The sequence below is a fragment of the Vombatus ursinus genome, unplaced genomic scaffold (assembly GCF_900497805.2).
Source record: "Vombatus ursinus unplaced genomic scaffold, bare-nosed wombat genome assembly UNPS02014946.1, whole genome shotgun sequence".
Classification (NCBI taxonomy): Eukaryota; Metazoa; Chordata; class Mammalia; order Diprotodontia; family Vombatidae; genus Vombatus; species Vombatus ursinus.
The window spans coordinates 3,130,420-3,155,208 of record NW_020954724.1 but is presented as its reverse complement, the minus strand read 5'-3'; the positions used below and the strand labels follow the sequence as shown (position 1 = coordinate 3,155,208).

Here is a 24,789-nt window from a genome sequence, read left to right as displayed (position 1 = left end):
AAATAGAAAGATAGCATTAGATTCATGTTGAATGGGAGAGTAAGTGGTATAGTCAAAAAGCTACACTTCTTTAGTCAGAAGCTAAATGCCAATCCTTTTCTCTATTAATTACTAGTTTATGTCTATTAATTACTAATTTACTTTATTACTATTTACATAATTACTTTATGACCTTGAGTAACTCCTTGAAGCTTGGTTTCCTCATCTGCAAAATGAGGTGGTTGAATTAAATAGTCCCTAAGACTTTTTCTAGTTCTAAATCCATGATATTTGTGAATATGTTCATGAAATTAAATTACATGTGAAAAATTTATTTCAATTAATTTTGAAGGCATATTTATTTTACATAAGCTAATATTGATTTATGACATCAGTAATAGAAATAATTTGGACATATTTCTATCAGGGTGCCATAAGAAAGCTTCAACAAGAACTTGCCGATTCCCTAAAAAAACAATCTATGACAGAAGCTTCACTAGAGGTTACATCACTTTATCGAAATGATTTAGAAGATAAGAAAAAACAACTACAGAAGGAAATAGATGAAACCAAAAGTAACGTATGTATGCAAAAAATCAGCAATTTGTCATTAATTGAAAATGTTTTCAGTGTAACATTTCTTTTTTACCAGTATTATGTATTTCCTGAACACTGAGCCTGTCACTTAAGTTGACTTGTAACAACATCTATAACTTCCACCAATTGTACTCTTAAATTGGGATAATTCTATTCACTCTTTAGATGGTTGACAATTTTGTTTATCTCTCCTCACACAAGGAATGAGGTGTTTTTCTAAGTAACAACAGCTAAATTATTTCTATCGTACTGTACATTTAGAAGGCCCTTTACATACATTATGTCATTTAATCCCCAAAAGAGCTCTGTGAAGTAGAAATTATTTGTTTGCTTCTATTCAAACTGCCCCTTCAATGAAAAGAAAATGGTATTACTTCATAATTTGAAAGTATATTAATTGTGCATGCAAAGTGAAATTGAAAATTAAAGTAATTAGATGGATAATCTCATCATTATCTGCTAATTTATTCAAACTGATCTCACCATGTTGATTTCCATCTCCATACCCTCACTCATGCTCTTCTTCTTGCTTAGTTAGTTACACTTCCCCATCTGTGCTACCTATCCAAAACCTATCCTTTCTTCAGCACTCTGCTTTTCAAATACCACCTTCACCTCTAAGATCCTTTTGAATTACAAAAGTATGATTTCTTTGCCATAAGCCTTTTTTTTTTTACTTTTCAGCCCTATTGATTTCACAGCCTTCTGAATTCCACTTTTCATCTGATACTATATAATTTAGTATTTAACTGTATATTGATTGCCTTATGGTGTTCATATCTGTTATCAAACTATCCTTTCCTGTGTCTAAGTCTTGTTTCCCAACTAGATTGTAATTCCTTGAGGACAGGGATTATTTATACTTTATCTTCCATAGAATTTCCTTTTCACAGCATGTTGGTAGTAGAAGTAAAAGTTGTAGTGATAGTAGTAGTAGATGCTAAATAAATATTTATTTGTTGATTTTGCCATGAGTTGAAAGTTTAGCTAAAAATAAAATTACTCCAAGGTAATATTTAGACTAAACAACTTTGAGTTTCTTTCTAGTCTGATTTTTTTTATAAATTTTTAATTTCCCAGAGTCCTCCAATGGCAAAATAGAAATTTAGTATAAAATTATTTTTATCATTATTATTATTATTAAAAACTATAAAAATGAAGGAGAAGTTAAGTATAGAAGAGATTTTCACAGTCAAATTCTCCTGAAGTGTTCCCTTTATTACTATAAAATGCATTTCTCTGTTCTAGGTTGCTATCCCACATTTATATTATGTGCAGTTAAAGGTGTGGTATTCATCATTATACCAGCCAAAAACTGTAGAAATGAATATTTCTGATATACTTCAAAACACATTTTTAACCTAGTAACCATCATCAGTGGTAAAGTAATGGAAATCTATGCCAAAGCAGCCAAACATACAGTTTTTGATGATGAGATTCTTCTCTGCTTAGAGGCTGCTTGGTGCAGATGTGGATAGAACTTGGGCCTGGAGTTAGAAAGACCTGACTTCAGAGTGGCCTCAGATGGTATCTGTGTGATCTTAGGCAAGTCACTTAATCTTTCTCAGTTTCCTCAATTGTAAAATGGGGACCTACCTCCCAGGATTGTTGTGAGAATGAAATGGCACTTAATAAATACTTGTTTCTCTGCTCCAGAAACATAAAGGCCAATATTTTCAGTCTTACATAAGTGATCACTGCCTCCCACATTTTGATAAGCACCTCCTAATGTTGCAAAACAGTTCTCTTAGCTGGTTAACTTCAATATAATTGTCTTAACTGAGAAATTATTGTTAGGTCTAATCTCATTCTTCTGAAAACTTCTTTTCTTTCATATCTGTACACTTGAGAAATATTTCTAGGTTTCAGAAATCAGAATTGGAATGAAATAAGTTTTGTTTCTCAAGTAACTTTCCTATCACTTATTCTTTTTATTTCCCTCCTATTCCTTTTGGCCTACATTTATTAAAATATTAAGAGCTTTTTGCTTCAGCCTTTAGTCTAGAAACTAGGTGTGGACTGAGCCTTAGAAGGTAAAGGAAGGAATAAATAAGAGTCCATCTTTGGCCATATGAATTAGCTCAGTTAATTGGCATTCAGGGCAAACTGGCACTATTTCTTCCCTGTTTTCTTTGCCTGATCATGCAAGTAATTAAGCTTTTGTTATATAAGAATTAGGTGAAATTACTGTTTCTTCCTTGTTCCACATTTAATTCATCAACTGGTAAATGTCAGTTATGTGAATTACACTATGATAGATTCTGACCAGGTTACAAAGAATATGTGTAAGATGTATCTTCTCTCCTGGAACAATTTGCAGTCTCACTGGGAAGCCAATGCAAAGTAGAGGAAGTTCATTTATAATATAAGGTATCGTATAAACAAGTACCAAGTGAGTGGTATTTAAGTAAGTAATTTATAAAGCATTTATAAAATGGAGAGATCACTATGGTTGGAGAATAAAGCAGATGGTCCTTAATCCAGTCCTCTTCTTACCAACATGAGAAATTACTCAATACAGATTTCCTGAGTTACCACCCCTTTTGGAAGAACAATTGCCAAATAGCTAAATTTAATAACATGTGTTTTAGATAATTGTATAAATATAAATTATTAAAAACCTATATCTGAAGGTGACTTTTTCAAGATTTTGAGTCCTGGCTTAGCCTCTTGCTGTCCATATGACTTTTGACAAATGGTTTTATGTCTTTAGGCCTGTGTTTCCTCATATACAAAAGATGTACTAATTCATCACTAGGGTCCCTTTTTGCTCGAACAGTCTGCAATTCTAAATGAGTGCTTGCTTGCTTAGAATAATAAAATATAATATTATCTTTTTAATAATAAATAATTTTATATATTCATTTTATAACATATTTTATAATTTTAGTTAATATATAATAAAATATATTAGTTCACATATAACCTAATATATATTTTATATTTATTTTATTTATTATTAATATATAATTTTAATAAGAAGAAAATAATAAGCACTTGCCTATTCTTATTCTCTAGTCTAGTCAGCTCTCCCAAATCTACCATTAAAAAATATTTAATGAGTTCCTGCTATGTCCTTATGCAATATCTCAGCATTAGATACTGAAATAATAAAGAGCTAAAGTGAATGGTGGCACAAAAATTAGAAACTAGAACTAACTAGAATGGCATGCTCACTGTATGCCACAAAGGAAGAGATCATTGTTGCACAATACCAAGAAAAGCTTTAGAGAACAGATAGAACTTTGAGTTGCCTTTGAGGACTGGGAAGGGATCAATAGGATAGGAGAACAATACAGTCCAGGAAAAAAGCAAAAGCACAGGAGTGTGAGGAGGGTTGCTGTAAAGAAACTAGAAGTAAAAGTTGGAAAAAATAGGATGTGGTTAGATTTTAGAGGAAGAAAGGCAGAGAAGTTTAGCCTTAATATGGTAGACCATAGCAGTCCAATTGTAGGTTCTTGAGTAGGTCATTAATATAATCTGAACAGTGTTTTATGAAGATTAACTTAGTATCTTGTAGTAAGGATTGGTGTAGGGGTAAAACGAGAACACAAAAACCCTGTAGCACTTTGTTTTTTAAATCCATAGGCAAGGGACTTAATATCACTGTGCCTGCTTCCTAATCTTTGAAATGAGAAGGTCAGAATAAGGTGTTCACTTCTCAATTTATGATCCTCTGCTTGAGATAATGAATCCGGACTAAGGTGGTAGCCATGAGATAAAAGAGGAAAGAGAAACACTATGAAGGGATAATTTACAGGGATAATAAATGACAAATCAGGTAAGAGAAACAGGATCCTATGTTGCAGTGAAGTCAGAGACTAAGAAGAAAGATTTTTGGGTACAGATAGAACTTCTGCCTATTGACAATGCAGACTAGTATGGAGGTAATCCAGATTCCATGGAAATAAAGAAAAGTACTGTGTTATATGCATAGAGCGCTAGCCTCCAAGTCAGGAAAACATGGGTTCAAATCCCAACTCTGACATAGATGACTTTGTGATCCTGGGCAAGCCTTGTAACCTCTTGTACCCTAAGCCATTCCCTGAGACTCAGAGTTGCAGATTCTAAATTGCAGACTGGGCACAGGGCCTGTCTGTTCCCTTTACCAATTAAATCACAGATACAGACCAAATAAGTCAGCAAACAATCATAAATAAATAGATGAATGAAATGGGAATAAGAGATGAAGAAATGGCAGCTGTGGGATAATCATTCGTTGGAGAAGTTTGGAAGCAAAGAGGAGAAATAGGAGTGAATGTTGAAGGGGCAGCAGAATTCAGCAGAATGAGGAGGGTTCTTTCTTCCTTTGTAAGACAGAGAAGACCAGTGGAGAAGAGAGAGTTGAAAACCTTGAAAGGAAGTTGACAAAGGGACAGGTCATTTACCTGGCTCATAATCTAAAGCAATAGATAGCACTCAAGGAGAATAACAAAATATGAATTTACACAGGTTGCATCTCACTTAGCCGAATACAAAGAGATTTGGAAAACAGTTTTATAGCCTAACCTAAGAACATATATGTAGACATTTCATTGTAGGAATGCTTAGAACATGGGCCAGGTGTGCCAACAGAGGGGGAATGGGGATGAGGGGACCATTCCCATTGACTCTAGAGAAAAGGGGAAGGCCAAAGCTCCTCCAAGGTGTGTTGGCAAACTTGGCCCACATTCTATGCATTCCTATGCATTTCAACCATTTTTAAATTTATTAACATTATTAGTATAATTAATACATACATTGAAATCAAATGAGAACTTTGATCCAGATTTCAAAAAAGAAATAGTTTGTAGTGAAATCAGAGGAAGGCTGTGTTGTTTTAAGTAAGATCTATCATTTTCAAATCTCTCCATATTTGTTTTGATTTTATAAACTACACTTAATTGATATTTACAGTTGGATCTTGAGTTAATGAAAAGTATCCTTTTTAGAAATGCCAGTTCAGTTCTTGTAATATTTTTCTTCATAAAAATGTTTTCAAAGCTTAATTCTGAAAGGGAAAAATTAAAGAAACTCATTGAGTTAAAGCAATCTCTGGAAAATCGTCTAGAACAAGAAATGAAGAGAAATGATGAATTACAGAAAGACCTCAGTGGGTAAGATACTTTTTCCAGACTGTTTCAACCAAACATTAAGTAAGCAAGGACTTAACTATTTTGTTAAGTCCTAAGTACAAATTCGTTTTATACATTAACACTTGGATAATTACAGCATGTATCATTCTAAGTGAACAAAGAGTTTTTTTTCATTTTCACTTCATTTACTAAATGATTACTGAAAATCAAACCTTCTGACCTGCATCTTTGAAGTTGTAGTAAAATGCTATGTAGCACCTGTATCTTAAAATATGTTTTCCAGAATTATACTATACAGCATTTGATAGTCTCTTGTTAAGTATACTGTTTCTGCACATAAATGTTTCTATAAGGTGGGTCTCTGTTTTCCATCCTAATTTATTTCCTTCATTATTCAATTATTTGTTCCTTTATCATTTATTCTAAAAGTATTATTAAACATCTGTTGAGTATAAAATTTTGTGCTAGTCCCTGGAGCTACAGAGATGACTACTGTACAATCCCTGCTTTGAAGGTAATTGCAGTCTAGTAAGAGAGATAATGCAAGGACTCAAATGTGTACAAATAAGAATATGGTAAGTGCTTAAGAATGGTCCAAAGAAAATGCAATCAGAGACGGTAGGAGGTAAAGATCTCTTCTAACTTGGTGGGATCAGCAAGATTCCATTACAGATATGACTTTTGAGCTGGACCCTACAGAATTTCTTGGCCTGGAATTTAAGGCCCTTCACAATGTGGCAGCATCCTGCCTTTCCACACTTAAATTATATTATTCCCTCTTCTACTGAACTATTGTCTGTCCTTCAAAACACGCCTTACGCTTTCCCGCCTCTGCCCTGTCCCTGTAATGTTCACCCATGGCCTCTGTACTCATCCTCACCGAAATGCCTACTCTGGGGCCTACTCTGATCTGAACGACCTTTACCGTCAGACTTCATATCACAATTTCTGCTACACTCCCCTAAAACTCTTACAGTTTGTTGTGTATTGTAATTATCCACATGTAAATCTTATATTCCAATTGAATGAGAGCCCAGACCATGATCTGTCTAAATTTAGTATTGTATTACAACCTTTAGGGTAAGCACTTGATGCTTTCTAATTGAATTTTAATTGAATTACAATTAATGAATTTTAATTGAATATGGCAAGAGGCCACCACCGTTGAGGTATCAGATCCTCTGACCACAGGCTAGAGTCTGCATTTCACTGGCAGAGGAGAGTCTCCAAATCATCATGCATTTTCCAGGACTGTAATTCAGCTGTGTTACGGTTTAATTAGGTTTTTGTGGGCTTTTATTGAGCTGCTTTTTAGAGCACTAGCTCTAAGGGGGGAAAATGCATTCCCTGTTCCAACCAGTCAATTTACAAAGTAACTTTTGAGATACAATTGGCTTTTCAAGTTAGGGACTGCCTGTATTTACATCCACTATACAAACATTTTAAATGCAACTTTGTGTTCTAATAACATTAAATGATGCCATTTGTGTTTTGGGGGCTAGGGTATTTAAATACTTGACAAGCTAATTTACAGATCTACAATTAAAATAACAGAGGCACAAAACATCACCATAAAATTTTTCAAAATAAATTTACTTATCACTTATATTTTTTTATTATATTACTGGAAGGTATCCTCCTTTCTACAAATATTAGAGCATAACCAGAAATCATTTGGGGAATATTCTGCAATGAACTTATATTAATGAAGAACTGATGATGAATATACATCTTTTGAAATGGAGATGAAATGATTAGTGAGGCTATCGTTCCTTTGGTTTTATTTTAACAAAATATTGTCGGATTTGAGTTGGATGACTTCAAGAACTCTTTTTAAATTTATTTTCTTCCATATGATTGAAGATAATTTAAGGCAATGGGTCAAAAAATAATACATTTTAAATGTGTAATATTTAAACTATAAAGAGTTTGACTTAATCTGTTCATTCTCACAGATTTGAAAAACTGTTGAAAACAACACAGAAGAAATTAAGAGAATGTGAAAAAGGAGATGTTTACGAGGAGGGACTGAAACACACCCATTCTGAAATGGATAGACAAATTAATAGGTTAAAAAATAAGGTAACCCTTATTATTGGAAAATGTGAAATGTCTTATCTTTATATTCTTTTTGAAATGATTATTGGGGCAACAGGACAGCAGTACCATGAGAAGATGTAAAGTCCCCATGCTTGGAAGGCAACACTTTCTGTCTAAGCCCTCGTAACATAGTATTTGCTGCTCTGAGGGACTCAGGAGACAAGTTTGGGGACTTTACATCTTCCTGAAAATTCTGGGCTCTAGTGACTTTTTGTGTAGTTTTGTATATTAGAAACTTTTTTTCTACTCAAATTATAGAATTCATATGAAATAGATATATCTAAGTATATTGTGTTAAAAGCACTTCTCAAGGATTTAAAAGCATTGTCAAGTGGGAGAAATATTAGACTTGTTTTGCTCATGAATGGAAGTTGCAATAGGTTTGAGGTAAAGAAAAACTTTCTAGCAATTAAGAGTGATCTCAAAGAGAAATGAGTGGTTTGAAGAAACCAAATATTGGAAAACCTTTTATGGTCAATATTTACAGGGCCTTTTAAAACCTCTGAGCTCCCTCTGACACTCTGCTTCTGTAATCCTAAAGATGAAACCCAAAAAGGATGATTAATAGAAACAATTTGAAAAGTAGCAGCTCTTTAAGAGATTTTAAAATGACAACAAACAAATAAAGCAACCATTTGATTGCAGGGTGATCAATGTAAATATTAAGAAACTTCATAACAACACAGAGTTATAAAAATTAAAGACTTTCTCTCTAAAAACAGTACTTGAGTTGGTTTAAGAGAGGGAAGGACTCTGGTACTTAGAAGATTTTCACTTCATTCCACCAGTAAGTGGGTGAAAACCATTCTATTGTAGTATGCCATATACATTGCTTTTCTATTTTAGAGAAGCAAAGATTTGCCCCCTGCTGGAGGAATAATAAATTGACTAATTCATCTGAAGCTACTACTTTTCTTTTTTTTAAGATTCTAGTATTTGATGATATTGAGACATTTCACCAACTTTAACACCTTAGGCTGCCACAAATTAGGGGAGAGTCCTAAAGACGTTTTGAAAAACATCATAAGTGTTCAGATGAGGTATTACTGGCAAACGTTGAAGTGCTGTGTAAATGCTAACTAGTTGTAGTCTATTTTTTTTTCCTATAATAAGTGACTCCTTAAAAGCATCTTATCTTACTATCAGTAATTTTCCTAGTTGATGTCTGCTGTCTTGCAGTTCTCATCAATATTTATCAAAAAAAAATTAACTTCTTAATATATATTGAGTTTTTGTCCTTTGAAACTTGGTGGTGTCACACTTTATTATTTATCACTTATTTCAGTCAGTCATCTAACTCCAGGGCCTGAAGGAAAACAGGTAGAAGTCCTGCTAAGCTTGTTGGTTTATATTGTGAGGTACTTGGGGAGCAGGAAGAGGGCCATTACACAACAGAAAGTCTGGTAAATGTGGTTTGTTCCCTTGGTACTATCACCAGAGTTTGGAGATGAGACTCAAGACGTGATTTTCTGTGGCTCTGTAACTGAACATCTCACTATGTGACATTCAAATTAGCATAAATTTATTTGCTTTCTCAGTAAAGTCTACCATCATAGAATCAGTGTTCTCATTAGGATGATAAAAAGGAATCTCATTTCCAAATTCCTTTTGAGATCTATTGTTGCTTTAGGTGTAGCATAACTTAAGAAGAATTTGTTGATCTACTATGAATTTTATTGATATCTGCTCAGTGTACTGAAAGCTGGGCAGAAAAGACACATGGAAAAATTAGAGAACATAGAAGACAATATGGGATCAAGTACTAAATGTGGATCATACAGGCTATAAGAGCTAGTAATGTAATTTCATGGTTTCTCCTTTCAGTCTTAACTTTGTTTTTCATTTGTCAATTTACCTAAATAATCATTTTAGGAAATGCATTTTGTAGCTGAAATATAAGGATAATGATACATTTAATAATTTAATCTTATTAGTTTTAAGTTAGTATTTAAGTTAAAAGACCTTTATTTTACTTGTGTAATTTGCTGAACTGATATTTTATACAAACAGATTGAAGACCTTACCCAACAATTGGAAGCAGCATCTTCAAAATGTAAGCAGTTAGAATCAGTGAATAAAAGTCTTGGAGAAGAGTTATTTTCAGTGAAAATCTTGCAGAAGAAATGTGACAAGCTGGAAGAGAATAAAAGACAATTGGAAGAAGAAGTAGTTAATCTTAAGCATCATTTGGAAATTACTAAACTAGAACACAGTCAAATAGAACAATATCAACGTGAGATTGAAGAACGAGCAAGGCAGGAGATTGTTGAAAAACTAAAAGAAGTCAACCTATTCTTACAGGTTACTTTATTTATGTCTACTCTGCTTTTAAAATATTTCTTTGTAAATTAAGGTTTAGGATTTTTTTCCCCTCTTCTAAATCTAGAATTTTTTTTAAAATTTTTTCCCTCTGCCTTCTTTTCTATGGGTCTCCATAAGCTTGATGTCGCTTGTTTTTTAATAAAGAAAATGATAGCCTTTGAAATCATAAGTGAAAATAATCATATACACTATCAGTTGAGATGGGTTTTTTTGGGGGGGGGGTTGGGTTTTGGGGTTTTTTGTTTGGTTTTTTTTTTTTTGGTTTTTTGGTTGTTTTTTTTGTTTGTTTTTAGGCAGTTGGGGCTAAGTGACTTGCCCAGGGTCACACAGCTAGTAAGTGTCAAGTGTTTGGTCTGAGGCCGGATTTGAACGCAGGTCCTCCTGACTCCAGGACCGGTGCTCTATCCACTGCGCCACCTAGCTGCCCCTGTTTTTTTTTGTTTTTTGTTTTTTTTTTTTGCTAGGCAAATTGGGGTTAAGTGACTTGCCCGGGGTCACACAGCTAGTAAGTATCAAGTGTCGGAGGCTGGATTTGAACTCAGGCTCTCTTGACTCCAGGGCAAGTGCTCTATCCATATCAATTGAGTTTTTAAAAAATGATTGGCATAATTAGAAAAAAAATTGAAGGGTGTGTTTTTATTGATTCAACAAATATTTTAATTATAACAAAACATTCTGGAAGATTCTAGAGTTCAAAAAGTTTTTTTTTAGAATTATACCTATTGTTTTTATAATCGTCCTAATATTAGCACTAGGATAAGAACTAGTGAACTAACATCCAATAGAAATAGGTTGGTTTTTTTTTAGTTCAAATTTAATTCAGCTGACCTTGATAATGAGTACTTTCAAAGTTAGACTCTCTATCTTTAGAAATTCAGAATTGCTCTCTGAATCACTGACTGAAATTAAAATGAAACCTAACAGATTATGGTAACAAACATCTTATAATCTTCAGGATAGAGTTGAGCAGTTTTTTGTTAAATTCCTTCTTTGTTTTCCATTTGCTTTAGATACAGGCAGCATCCCAAGAGAACTTAGAACAATTAAGAGAAAATAACAATGTTTCCCTAAGAAACCAAATGGAGCAACGAATTAGAGATCTGGAATCTGAATTCTCCAAAATGAAAAACTCACGTCAAGAGTCTGCTGAAGCAGAGCTGGAGAGATACAGACAGCTTTATAATGAAGAATTAAAAATCAGAAAATCATTGTCAAACAAATTAGACAGGTAAGCCCAAACAGGGACACAAAGAAAATAGTACTTAAACTTATCAGATTGCTTTTAAGGTTTTCCATTTTGAATTTAACGAATCTTTAATGGATTGATCTGTGACTTCATTGGGAAATGAGGGTTAACTATAGAGATTATGCTTTTATACATATTAGTAAACCAAATATTTTTAAAAATGTTAACAAAGTTAACAAAAGAATGCAGTGTGGTATATTGGAAAGATGGTATTCTGACTATAGAGTCAGAAGACCTGGCTTCATATCTTGCCTCTGATGCTTACTATTGTATGACCTTGAGCAGGTCACTTAATCTCTTGGGGTCTCAATTTCCTCATCTTTAAAATGAGGGTATTTGATTAGGGGGTTTCTGAGATCCTTTTCAGTCCTCAATCTATGATCCTATGAAAATTACTTATTTTTAAATGTGTCTTATTGATATTACTATCTGCTACAGATTAGTCCTTCCAGGATGAAGTTAAATATTTTGAAAATTAGAATAATATTATTCTCATTTTGCCAAGTAATAATACTAAAATGTTTAAAGTGTTTCTGAAAATGTATAACCAGATCATAGCAATATGTAGGACATTGTAAATAATCTCCTAATGGTGACAACCAGGACTGAAGGACTCAAGGTCATCCTGGCGACCCACAACAAGTTGAACCATGCCCCTCAGTTCCCTGCTGTCCCACTACTTCAGTTTTCTATACAAGTGAAAGCTCATTGAGGAAGCGATTGGAGGGGAAAAGAAAGAAACAAAAAATTACAGAAAGGTTTAGATTAGAGTCTTTGATAACTAAAAGATACTATCTGTTAAAGAATGGTGGGTAGGTGTTATGGGCTAGCTATGCAGCTGAGAGCCTCAGGACTTTTTTAGCCTCAACTGAGTCACCTTCTTTTCCCCCTAGACACTGAATCCCTGAGTCATTCGGCTGCTACCTGGGTCCTGGAGACACTGCCAAGGATAATCACCCAGATTTGATACCTTCCCTTAAAACAACTCTACTAATTTCCAATATGAATTTATAGAATAAATTTATAGAATTTATAGAAATTATAGAATACAAGTCTTTTTAATGACTTCCTTAAAGATCAGATTAGTTAGGAACCCCAGATTTGCATGTATCTTTTGTGGTTTGGTTTGGTTTGTTTTTAATTTTCCCAGGACAGTCTGAAAAACTTTTTCTTCACTAAATTTCTTTATACCATTTATTTGGAAAAAACTTTTAATGGAAGGAACTCAATTATGCAAAAACTTTAATAACTTTCATATTTTATTTGTTTTCAGAGTTAAGAAACTACTCAGGAAAAAATCACAATTATGAGAGCATTAATAAAAAAACCAACCATTTAAGAAAAATGCTAACCATTTTTGTGCTTTGAAATGTTCACAGAACTACTGAGAGGCTAGCTGAGGTGAGTGCCCAACACCTGAATGAAAAACAAAAGAATAAAATTTTAATCAACAGTTTTACCGCAAGTCCAGTTCTGGAGCCACCGCATGTTGGGAATATTAATACCAGTATGGTCCTCAGTAGAAATCTTATTCCAAGAGGAAATTTAGTATATTCTGCTGGAAACATAGTGTCTTCAAAAAGCAGAGTGGAGGGCTACTTGGCAAAGGTTAGTCTTTCAGAATTTTTTTTTCTTTACGTTAAGAACATAATGTAAATAATATTCATCTTAGTGAAACATCCTGCTTAAGTATTTTTGAATGTGTCATATTGATTTTTGTGGTCTATTAAAATGCAGGTGGTCCTTGTACCTAATGGTTTTTGTGATCTAGTAAAATGAAGGTGGTCCTTTTACCTAATGATAATTAAAAATGCTAGATAATGAATTTTTTAAAAAAAATTTTAGATCCACAACTATCATATGTACCAGTCTGTTAACTTCTCAGATATTCTCACACTTGGTTTTACACAATTTTATACCCATAAGGATTCTTTAAATTTAATACTATTTTCTCACTAACCAATACTTAAAGAGAAGCTTTATCTCCTCTGATTTATTTTCCCATAGTAATGGCATCTTAAAATACAATCCTTCTGTGATTCTTCTTTCTGTTTCTTTTTAAGAATTTCTTAAAACAAACACAGGTGTGTAAACACAAAAAAAACCACACACATATAAACACTACCTCTTTTTTTTAGAGTATCTTAGCTCTTTTGCAAAGCAGTCTCATGTAGTATGAATAATTATCTCCTGATTTAGCTTTTTAGTTCAGATTTGTATAAAGGTTTTCTTAAACTAGGTATTTAACCTTAAGAGATATTGTATATCTATAGCATCTTTCTCCCGCTTTATTAAATATGCACATTTCTAAGGACCTCCCAGCACTGACACAATAAATGTAATGCAGTCAACATCAAGTTCAGCAAATGTTTAAATTTTTTAAAGACATTGCTGAAGTGCCCTCAAAAATGTATGTATTGAATGAATTAATCAGTCAACTGATAAAGATGAAAGGATTAAGGTTTATGGGTCTATATCTTGTAAACATTTGTGTGATATCGCTATGATAAAGAAACATGAAAGTTAATAAATGTCTTCTCTATGAAGCATTTAATTAAAATGATCATTTTAAAAACAGATTGTTTTGCAACATTGATGAAAATATTCCACGTGAAAGTCTCCTTATTGACTCTGAGTTGACCACTTCATTTTACCTGTAGAAACACAGACATTATAGTCACTCTTTCCCTTTGGGAATCAGCTCACCTTCACTACTTTTCTTTTGTTTCACTGAATCTTTTGGTGTAAGATCTATAAATGTGTTCTTACTTCTTCAGCTCCTTGATCAACAATCTGTTTCTCCCTTCTCTACTCTGCAATCAGATTCGTGAAAAGGTGTGTAGTCAACATTGCTCAATGTTCTTCTTGGCTCTCTATTTGTGGCTTGGACCACTTTGGTCTAATATCTGATTTAAAAAAAAAAAGTATCACTCCATATTAATGTATTTTAAAAGAAAACTGAGTATGTTAAATCAAGTATATGATGTAGAGATGGTTAGAGCAGACCACACTTCATTTTGTTACCTTTGGATAAATCACCGGCATCTTCTCATCATCTGACATTAAATGCATCCTGAGCACATGGCATCCATCATACTGCAATCTTAAGAAATGTAAAAATTTAATGAAAACATATTGCTTGGTATTGTATGCAAATACTTCAATGACAGTTGTCTCAAAAGATGGTGAAACATTATTTCCAACATGGAATCTCGAACCCTACTATTCATTGTTAGCTTTAAGTAAATTGTGAACTCCTTGGAGTCAAGGACTGTTTCTCCCCTTCTTTTGCATTGCTTGGGGCAGTACACAATATTTTCTATCTAGCAGGTGCCCAGTTGAAATTTTAAAGTTGAATTAGTCAGCTGAATGGATGAAAGTGCATTTGTATTCAAGTACTCTGCAATATTACATGCTGTCTTCATTCATTTTTAAAAAAAGTTTATGTATCCATCTTAGCATTTATTTTATTTCTAATCTGGCCTGTGATTTCATCCATATAGGGAGCTTCTAGTTAGGAACTCCCTCTATCAATGCAGATCAGCAGCGGCTTTGTAACCTGTAGTATTAGGGAGTTGACCATGGAGAAGAGTGGTTGGTGTGATTTATCTAGAGATACCCAAAAAGTATGTTTCAGAGATGGCATTGAACCCTTTCCAATTCTGAGGTCCTGTCTATCCACTCAGGCACATTGTATTTTAAATCCAAATTGTCTCAATTTCAGGAAAAAACAAAATTTAAAAATAAAGACTTAGACTGGGCCTTGCTCGTAAATCCACTTTTTTTTTTAATTGAGGTTTTTGTTTGATTTATTTCTTGTCTGCTTATATTCTGGCTGTTAAATTTTCAAAAGTGAACTAAACTTAAGGTTCCCAATATTCATTCTTCAGGATGACACAGTTACAGATTAAATATAAGATCTATAATTTTACAAACCAATGATAGTATTTTCAAAGAAGGTAAACACATGAGGGAAACCTAGTATTATGATTAATAATCCACTAAGTACTTTTCTTTTCTTTTCTTTTCTTCCACCCAAATATTAACTGATAAGTTTTTTGACAGTTTCAAAAAGAAAATCCTTTTATCATTTCACCAAAATTAGGAGTCCTCTGTTCTGGCACCATTAGCTTCACTTCTTTCCCACCCCTTCCTGTTTGTCATAGAAATCAGCATTGTCCTAACCTGGTGTTTCCATTAGCGGAAATGAGAATTAACTTTAACCTTAAAGGTTTGTAAGGATTATTTATATCAACCCTAACTTTGGGAATACCTAATCTTACTGGAGGATGTGGAATAATAACCGTGTATATTGATACAGTGCCTTCCTTCTAACAACAGTGTCAGGGAATCCTTCAGCTAACAGGAATACCTTATTGTACACCAGAGAATTCATACTTCAGGGAAACACTCAAAGCATAAATATGGAAAAAGCAGTCTCATAACTTATTTCACATGAGAGAATTCATAATGGAGTGAAGCAATTTTCATGTGGTAATTGTGAGGAAAGCTTCAGTCACAAATCACCTACATTAAAGAATTCATATTAGAAAGAAAGTATATGAATAAGGGATCAGACTTGCTAGTGTAGAGCCTGGAGCAGTGGAAATTTTAAATAAGTAGACTTAGGTTTGATGTCATGAAAAACTTTGGAACAATTAGAACCATCCATAAATGGAGTGGACTACCCTAGGAAGTAGGGTTTCCTCCCATTTGAGAAATTCAAAAAAAAGTTTGATGACTGTATGTTAGGTGTATTGTAATTTTGTTGTTCAGTCGTTTTTCAGTCATGTCTGACTCTTTGTGACCACACAGCTAATAGATGTCTGAGGCCAGCTTCAAGCTTAGGAAGATGAGCCTTCCTAACTCCAGGTCCGGCACTCCATCCACTGAGTCACCTAGCTGCCACGTATTGTAATAGGAATTCCTCTTATAGAGGTTATAGATTGGACTAAAAGACTGCTGCGATGCTGTTCAACTCTGATATTCTGTCATTTGGGGATTCTGTGACTAACTAGTATCCCTGGCAATATTTGATTTTTCCTAAACGACAGAGGATTGTATAGTAGAATGAGAAGAAAAGCGTATTGACTAAAAGCTAGAAGTGACGGCAAAGGAGGAGACAGCAGAAATACCCAACAGTCGCATGTTTAGTGCGTCAGAAGTAAATAGCCCTTTCCACCTGAGGGCATTACTTTATTATAGCATTGCATTAAACTAATTAATCTTCATAATCACCAAGGGAACATTAAATTGTGCTCAAGATCTTTTAGTAAGACAAAAGAGTACATTATACATTTTAGAACATTTAGTTCATTTTTAAGTTGAATGTTTAAAAGATATTTCAGTAAATCTGCAATCTCATCAATGTGAATTTATTCCTGCCTACTCATTCTGTGTAACTCTTGCCCATGTTCTACCTTAGATCCTCTTCTGAGGAGCAATGTCACATGCTGGAGGCCTTCTTTGAGGTCTTTTTACAGTTTATAGGTACTAGTGCCACCTTCAGGTATGCCATTAACTCTCCCTTGTTCTTGTTCTTTGATCAGCCGTCACCTATTCTGAGCACATATCTCCTCAGGTATATACATTGCAAAGCTTATGCTCATAATGCCTTATTGGAAATGTCATGCACCTATTGGCTTCCACCAGTGCTTTTTCAGTCACCCATAATTTTAGTTTTTCATGGATTATGGTGTTCTAAGATTCATAAGCTTTCAGCATCACTAGAAAATGAGTGATTATGCTGAAAGGCAGCCAGTGATCATTGGAAGCACATCACAGCTTTTTTTTTTTTTGCATTTATCAAGAAATGTAAGTTGATCTTAGCATTTGCATAAAAAATAACTCCATTAGATTGTGAACTTCTTGAGGGCACGGACTGTCTTTTGCCTTTCTCTGTATTCCCGGTGTTTAGCACAGTGCCAGGCATATAGTATGCACTTAATAAATACTTATTTACTGACTGACTCCTTATTGGAGGAAGATTCTCATTAAGACTGGGCTTTAGTCTACTGAATGAAATGCTATATTGAATCAACAAGCCATGGGATTTTATATTATCTACATCTTATAATCGCTTCTCTTTGTAAAGATGTTGTCTGCTATGGCAAATTATTTGTGAAATTTTATTCCTTTTTCTTAAAGTAGTGAATGTAAGAAAGTATCCACACAAGGAATTTATCCTGTAGAGCAAGCCTTGGAATATTAGGAAAGGGAGAAAGGCTTCAGGCATGGGTCATGCTTTACTTCTGAGAGACCTTAGTGGAGAAAAACTACAAAAAAGCTATAATGTGGGAAAGACTGAATGGAGAAGACTGAACATAAGAGAATTTACATTAGTGACAAATCCTATAAATGACATAAAAAAGAGAGGAAGTTTTCAGTAATAGTTGAAATCTTTAGAAGCATCAGAGATTTGATGAGATAATCTTGGGTCTGTGATTTCATTGAGGAAGTAGCTCCCAATCAAGGATACAGTGATATGTGTATTTCATTCTTATAAAGATACTATAGAGTTTAAAAGTATGTAGATAGATGAATAGTAATCATTTCAATGTAAATTTTTTTTTAACAAAGTATACCTTCCAATGGACTTTTTTGAGTGCAACAATATTGTCTGTGATTTTGTTTAGTCTTTTGTTATCTTCTCCTTTACTGGAAAATCTTATAAAAGACCCCTCAGTGCTTTCTTAATTATATTTCCACAAGAAAAAATTTCTTCCTCCTTGATCTAGTTCAGCTAATCTTCCTGAAATCTTCTTCAGTGTCATATCTACATTCTATTATTGGGAACTAAGTGTTAAAATTCAGTTGTGATGACTTTCCTACATAATTATAAAAACCGATTGTTGCAGAAATATTGACAAATATGTTACATTTTCTAATGTTATCTTCCATCAGTTTCATCTGTAAATATTCATGAAATCATAGAATCATAGATTTAGAGCTGGAAGAGACCTTACATCAAGTCCCTGGGCCTCCCATTTTACAGATGAGAAAACCAAGTCACAGAGAAGTTAAGTGACTTGCCCAGGGTCACAGAAGTAGGAAGTATCTCAAGTAGGAGTTGAATCCAGATCTTCCTGACTGTCAAGTCCAGTATGAATCCTTGATGTCTTGCTGCTTCTCCAGAAACTTCGACTGGGTTTCATAAATAAGCTTTTTATAATTTTGTTTCTTCTTTTCACAGTTGTATGAGTCTTCTACAGTGTTTTACAAATGAATTCATATTCTAAACTAAGTTGCCTTCCATGTCTCCCAGCTTTAGTAGAGAACTTAAGTCTACACTAGTGAAAGTAGCTCCTTGGCTCTTTTGACTTCTGCAAGGTGCCTCTTTTTTTTTTATCAATTGACCTTGATTATCACCATTTCCCACAAAAGTTTAATACCTTTGCCTTTTTCCATTTCTGATCTTTTGGTACCAACAGCTTACTTTTAATAGGTCAGATCGCAGTTATATAAAAAATACTTTCTCATTTTTGGCACTTATACCTTGATGTTAATTTTTATTACTTTTTAAAAACTAGTTAATATTCAGACTGCACTCAGCTGATTCTGATATCATTCCCAAAGCAGTAACCAATCATTTCTTGTCTTTTAATAACAAATTTCATTTGTTGTGTTGTTTTTGGGTTTGTTTGTTTGTTTGTTTGGTATTTACTGTCTAACTCTTTAGGAAGAAAATATTCAGAAGAGACATCCAGACAGACATAGATTCTAAGTAATCTTAAAATCTTTGTCCTCTTCATTTGTCAAACATGGGCCATGTTTTCCAGCATATTTTCTGGAATCTCTTCTTGCCCCCATCTTTGTTTTGAAGTCACTAAGCATCAAAACTATTTTTGACTTGGTTAAGAAACTCTTTGTTTCTCACAGATTGTCTTTACTTTCTTCTCTTCAACAGATATTGGCACAGAGGTCACAATTATCTTCATGGTAGTCTTTTTATAGATACTTATCATAAACATTGCAATATGAGATGACCAGATTTGATGTGGAACAATGGTTCTTGTTGCCTTTGGGTACATAGTGAAACCAACTGTGAGCCATCGTTCTAAGCCATCCTTCAGTTTAACTACAACTTTGTTTTGTCTGCTTGCTTATGTCAGTCACATCAATATGGATGTTATGGATTTCTTCCAATAGCATGGCACTTTATCAGTCATTGGACATTTAAATTACCAACATTTAAGTTAATGTTTATAAAATAGCTAAAAGCTAGGATTGATTCTTAACTCCATCTCTTTTTTTTTTTTTTTTGGAGGAAGGGTGCCAATCAGGAGAACTAAAAGCCATTTATACTTTTTCTTTGTTTCATGGGTCAGCCTAAGAATTCATTACCACCTGTTAGTGGTCAACATACTGACAAGGGGCCCCTATATACTTAACTCAGTTGGTCATTCTTTGGCATTCATGTATTAAACATTTATTAAGCATCTACTCTATACCAGGCACTGTACTTACACTGGGGAGAAAAAAAGACAAAACAGTCTCTACTGTGAAAAAGCTTGCATTCCATTGTGGTAAAAAAATAAAAATCTGTCTATATAAATCTAAGTAAATATAAAGCCCATACAAGTACCTACAAAGTAATTTGGTTGCTCATGGCAGAGCTTAATAACTAGGACGATCAAGTCCTATCTTGATCTTGACCTGAGCTGAGCCTTCAAAGGACACTGGGGATTCTGAAGGACCTAGGTAAGGTGGGATTACATTCCTGGCGTGGAAGAAAACCTTTGTAAAAGCATGGAGACAGGAGATGGAATGTCTTTTATGAGGAACAGAGATGGGCCAATTTGTTTGGAACTTAAAGAGTGTGTGAAAGGAAGTAATATACAGTAAGCCAGAAAAGGGACCTTCAGTGCCCAATAGCAGCTCTTTTTCCAAAATACTTGTAGCTTTTTGATTGTGGCAGATTCTGTGCTCTATGGGCATGAGCTTTGAAGATCCCAGAATCAGTTCAATGTCACAGTGAAGCCTTAGAGAAGTACTTCTGCTGACAGGTTGGAAAAATTGACCACTGTGGTGAACAGATATCCAGAAAATGACCCCTTTAAGCCCCCAGTACTTACAAAGCCACCAGTAACTTATTTGTGCCTTCTATCTCAGAAAGGCTTCCTGACTTGCCACAATGCTAGACTGATCTGGATCCTGCTTCTGCCTGGGTATTCTGCCATTACTGTGATTGTCACAGCACTTAGCAGTAACTCATACTTGTACCGTTTTCTGACCCTAAAACGTCCTCATACCCATTACCACCTAAACAGAAGGGCCAAGCTTCCTGTCCTTGAGCTGATTTTATGCCTGAAAATGTTTAGCAGAGGGATATTCATTTCCTCTATTCAGTAAAGAAGTTCTTTCTGTGATGTGACCAAATTCAACAAATTCAGTAGACATGGGGGGCGGTTCCAACAGACAAATTTCCATAGCATAGTATAACAACAACTTTCTCAAACTGCTTGTGGGAAACTTCAAAATTATCTTCACCCAGGCCTTCTACTGACCATGGTTATGCTACTCTCGCACTTTGAGTCCAGAAGTGGGGATGCACAGAATGCTAAGCAGAACCACAAGAGCATGTGGCAAGCCAGTGCCACCTCTGACCTTGACTGCTCCATCTGTTTAATTTGTCAGGAAGTGCTGACCTGTGATAACTTGGTCACTTCTAGAGCTTTGCACATAGAACATGAAGGATTGTGAACAGTATACGGTTAGCTTTAATTTAAAAAAAAAAAAAGGTGGAACAATCTCCACATCTTCTATTTACACTTTTTTGAAATAAGGCCTGGTGAGACTCATCTGCCAAAAGCCTGGCTGCTTAGTTACCCCAGAGGATGCTTCAGTACAGGGCCATATGCATAGGTCCCTTCTTTCCTAGAAACTAAAAACACTGGAGCATGAAATGCCTTTGAAGATGTAGGCCAGTCCAGAGGAACAGTTGGGATTGTGAGATACCAAATTGGGGAATGTAGAATATTAATGTAGAATATTAATTAAAGTATCTGGAAGTAGAATCCAGAAGTATCTGGAAAATTCACCAAGCCAGACCTGGGCATTCCCTGATGTTGAAAACATATCCAAATTAGGTCTCTGCTACTTATTACCTGTGTAATCTTGGACTAGTATCTTGAGTTTAACTATAGTTATCCCTTTCACATCACAATTTTCCCCATCACAGTTTCCATATATTGTGGGTCAGCATAAGAAACTAAATAGGAATTTTGGGGGAATTTTGTGGAAGCTGCAGATGACATGCAAAGGACAGCAGATAACACAGAGTCTGTGACCAAATACTTAACCCAAATTTTACAACAAGGTACTGTCAACACCCCATAAAAGAAAAAGGAAAAATTCAGACTTCTTCTCTGGAATGAAGGGAGGGCCAAAAAAATTTTACGTGGATTTTCTAGATTGCAGGAGCACTGGGCCCCTAACCCCTGTGATGGGGAAGGGACAACTGTACTTTGTATTTGTTCTTTTTTTATTATGTATATATTTATTTAAGTATGTATTGTTTTCCTATTAGAATGTAAACTTGTTACGCAGTAAAAACATTAAGTACTTAGCTTACTATGTAGTAGACACTGTGTGAGTAGGGATCATTTCAGGTTTCTTGGTTTTGTTTTTGTTTTAATTTACACTCCTAGCCCCTAGCATAGTGCTGAGCACACAGTAGGCACTTATAAATTCTTGTTGATTGATTTACCTTGGTCTTGGTTTTCTTATTTGTAAAATGAGAGAGTAGGGCTAGCTAACCTTTAAAGTTCCCTATAGCTGTTAATATATGCTGATGTTGGATAAATTTGTCAATGCATTCTTTTGGGATATAGGTATAAAATGCCTTTGAAGGAGATAATCATTTCACATCTATTTTTATAATTATTTTGTAGATCTCTGTAAAAGCTAAGAATGTTTTACATTTTGAAATGATCTTCAGAAGACCTTGTGTAGTGATGATTCTATAAATTGTCAAACATGTTTGTGATAGTCCTAAAGATATTAGAAAAGAGTCATTGATGGAGTCCATTCTCCCATGTGTGATTTATTCAAAGAACTAAGGTCTTGTAAAACGTTGTGAAGGCAATAGTTTCCAGAAAATTTGTCAGTGATAACCATCTCTTTTTAGAAATTTGGTTTTTCGTAATATTTAATCATAAACATCCAAAGCCCTGCACTCTCCAGAGTGTGTTAAGAAAAAGAATATTAACATTAGCTTTCCTAATAACAGATTTTGAGTTAATGGAAGAAGTCAGCATCAGATCAAAAAGTTATCAAATTTTAGATGAAATCTATGTTCTAACTTCCTCTAATATATAGGGCTAGCCCTATGCCAAATTGGTTTGCAGTTGGTACCTTTTTATCTCCCTTGGTTAGACTTTCCCCTTTCTTGCATGTTCCCATTTCCATGATACCCAGGGGCCATCAAGCTTGTGGTAGCCTCTGACAGCTGCTCTATTAGATACCCCACACATACCTGCCCTGGACCTTTATCTTTATTCTAATAATACCAATAACAACAATGATAGTGCTTTTTAACTGACAATTATATAGCATTTTAAAGTTTACAAAATGCTTTATCTGTATCATTTCACTTGATCCTCACATCCACCCTATAAAGTGCTGTTATTATACCTTTTTACAGATAAGGACACTGAGAGTGAGAGGGGCTAAGTGACTTGCTCATGACTACTGTCTGGAATTTTATCTAATAGATATAGATCAAATATAGCTAGAGATACACAGAGGCTGTGAGCAAGAAGAGCTGAAACCATTTGAGAGGAAGAAGTGTCAGCTGGACACTTTAAGCCAGGACTCTCCTGACTCCAAGTCCATTGTCCTTTCCACCACACTACATTGCTTCCTTGTTAGAATTACCTGTTAGGTATCATCTCATGCCCAAAAGAGAGATGTTATCAGCCCTTTCATATCGTAAAGTATTTAATAATCTAATTCATGCTAAAGTGTTCAAGGTTTCTGCTGATTTAATATGTTCCTCCCTCCTAGAGTTATGTATGTTTACCATAATCCAGAGGAATGAATCTGAAACAGTATTTCAGACATCTGTGAAAGTCTAGTAGGTAAGCTATTTGGGAATAGGAAGCCTTTCCAGGAATAGGAAGCCTTCTTGAAATAAAACACATGGGTTATCATCTACTCTACCCTTGCATATGACCAGCCTTATTGAGAAATTATCATAATAATAAATTTAGAATGGTAACGGTGTCAATATGATAACTTCCCAAATCTAAAACTGAAATCATGTGAATATTTTTTGAGAGTCTATAGAAGTCAAAAGTTTTAGTAGGTAGTGCTTTATAGTTAGCAAAATATTAGACATATATTATCTTATGTTATCCTTATAATACCCTGTAAGATTTTAGTACAAGTATTATTTCCATTTTGCATATGAGAAAACTGTGGCTTATAGATTAGGCTTGACCAAGGTTATATAGCTATCAAGTTGCAAAGTCACTTAACTAGGCTCTTTCTGATTACAACCTTTACGTATTATATATACACATGTATGTCTATACATTTCATTTAGAGAGAGGCACAGAGATATTTTTACATATATATTACATGTATGAAAAGAGCTTTTTGCAAATGATACTGAACATTTGTCCTCCCTTAAAAATATATCAATTTTCTCTTCATAGCATATATTTATTAACGTATCACATAAAATCTTTTAAAGGTTTTGTCCAATGTCAAGTTTTTCATTACTTAAGACCTCTTCTAGTAATGATCCTATCAAAGAAAGATTTAAGAAAGATCTAACTCAGAACCTGGGGAATAGATCCAAATTCTCCTCCTCTCTTACCTCCAAGTTTACTTCCAGGACATAAGAAGTTTCCCATATCGTCATCATGAACAGTCACAGACATTTGCTCGGTTTTTTGCTGGGTTCTCTTTTGTGCATTTACTATTACAAATTTGGAGAGAAATATCTTTTCTTGAGTGTGAATTTAAATAAGAACATTATATATATGGATACTCTATTTTGGTGATGTTTTCCCCACATACTTTATATGAATGTTGCAACATTTACCTTCTATCTATACTATCCTATTTAAGCTGTCTTCTGAAAAGAAAACTGTACAGCTTTAATCATTATCAAGAGTGCTCTCCCGTTTTATCTTCTCTCCCCACTTCAATGAAGTTGTTACAAGAATTGAAGGACTGGCACCAGTCTCTTTCCTTCTTTCTTTACAAGTTACAGTAGGAAGCAGGATTTCTCTTAATTTTGTTACTAAAATCTACATAACCACAAAGCGTGTATTTAGAAACTCAAATGAAATTGGTTTCTGTCTGGATTAAGAAATATTTCAATTGTAACAGAAAATGTAGGAGCTGTTTTCATATAATACTCTCTGCCCATCCTTGGAATTTTTGTATTGTATTTAATCATTTCCAGGCATTTTCTTTTCCATTTTGCTCACTGTAAGTTGAGTTCATTTTGTGTTTAGA

At 34.2% G+C, this 24,789-nt stretch overlaps 1 protein-coding gene and 1 pseudogene across 9 annotated transcripts in view; one reads left to right on the top strand and one right to left on the bottom strand.

Moving 5' to 3' along the window:
• LOC114030241 overlaps nt 1-24,789 on the bottom strand; it is a 154,597-nt pseudogene that overhangs the window by 80,841 nt on the left and 48,967 nt on the right.
• The window catches only part of LOC114030223 (ankyrin repeat domain-containing protein 26-like), a 76,420-nt gene that overhangs the window by 49,334 nt on the left and 2,297 nt on the right, over nt 1-24,789 (top strand). For 8 of the 9 annotated variants that reach the window (XM_027844997.1, XM_027845001.1, XM_027845003.1 and 5 more), the window contains 6 exons: nt 407-559; nt 5,560-5,672; nt 7,607-7,733; nt 9,762-10,052; nt 11,084-11,301; nt 12,699-12,927. In XM_027844997.1, the coding sequence (XP_027700798.1) occupies nt 407-559; nt 5,560-5,672; nt 7,607-7,733; nt 9,762-10,052; nt 11,084-11,301; nt 12,699-12,927 (1,131 nt within the window). Of the gene's footprint in view, nt 1-406; nt 560-5,559; nt 5,673-7,606; nt 7,734-9,761; nt 10,053-11,083; nt 11,302-12,698; nt 12,928-14,096; nt 14,155-23,325; nt 23,400-24,789 lie in introns of all 9 variants that reach the window. The other variant, XR_003567574.1, reaches the window with a different exon arrangement.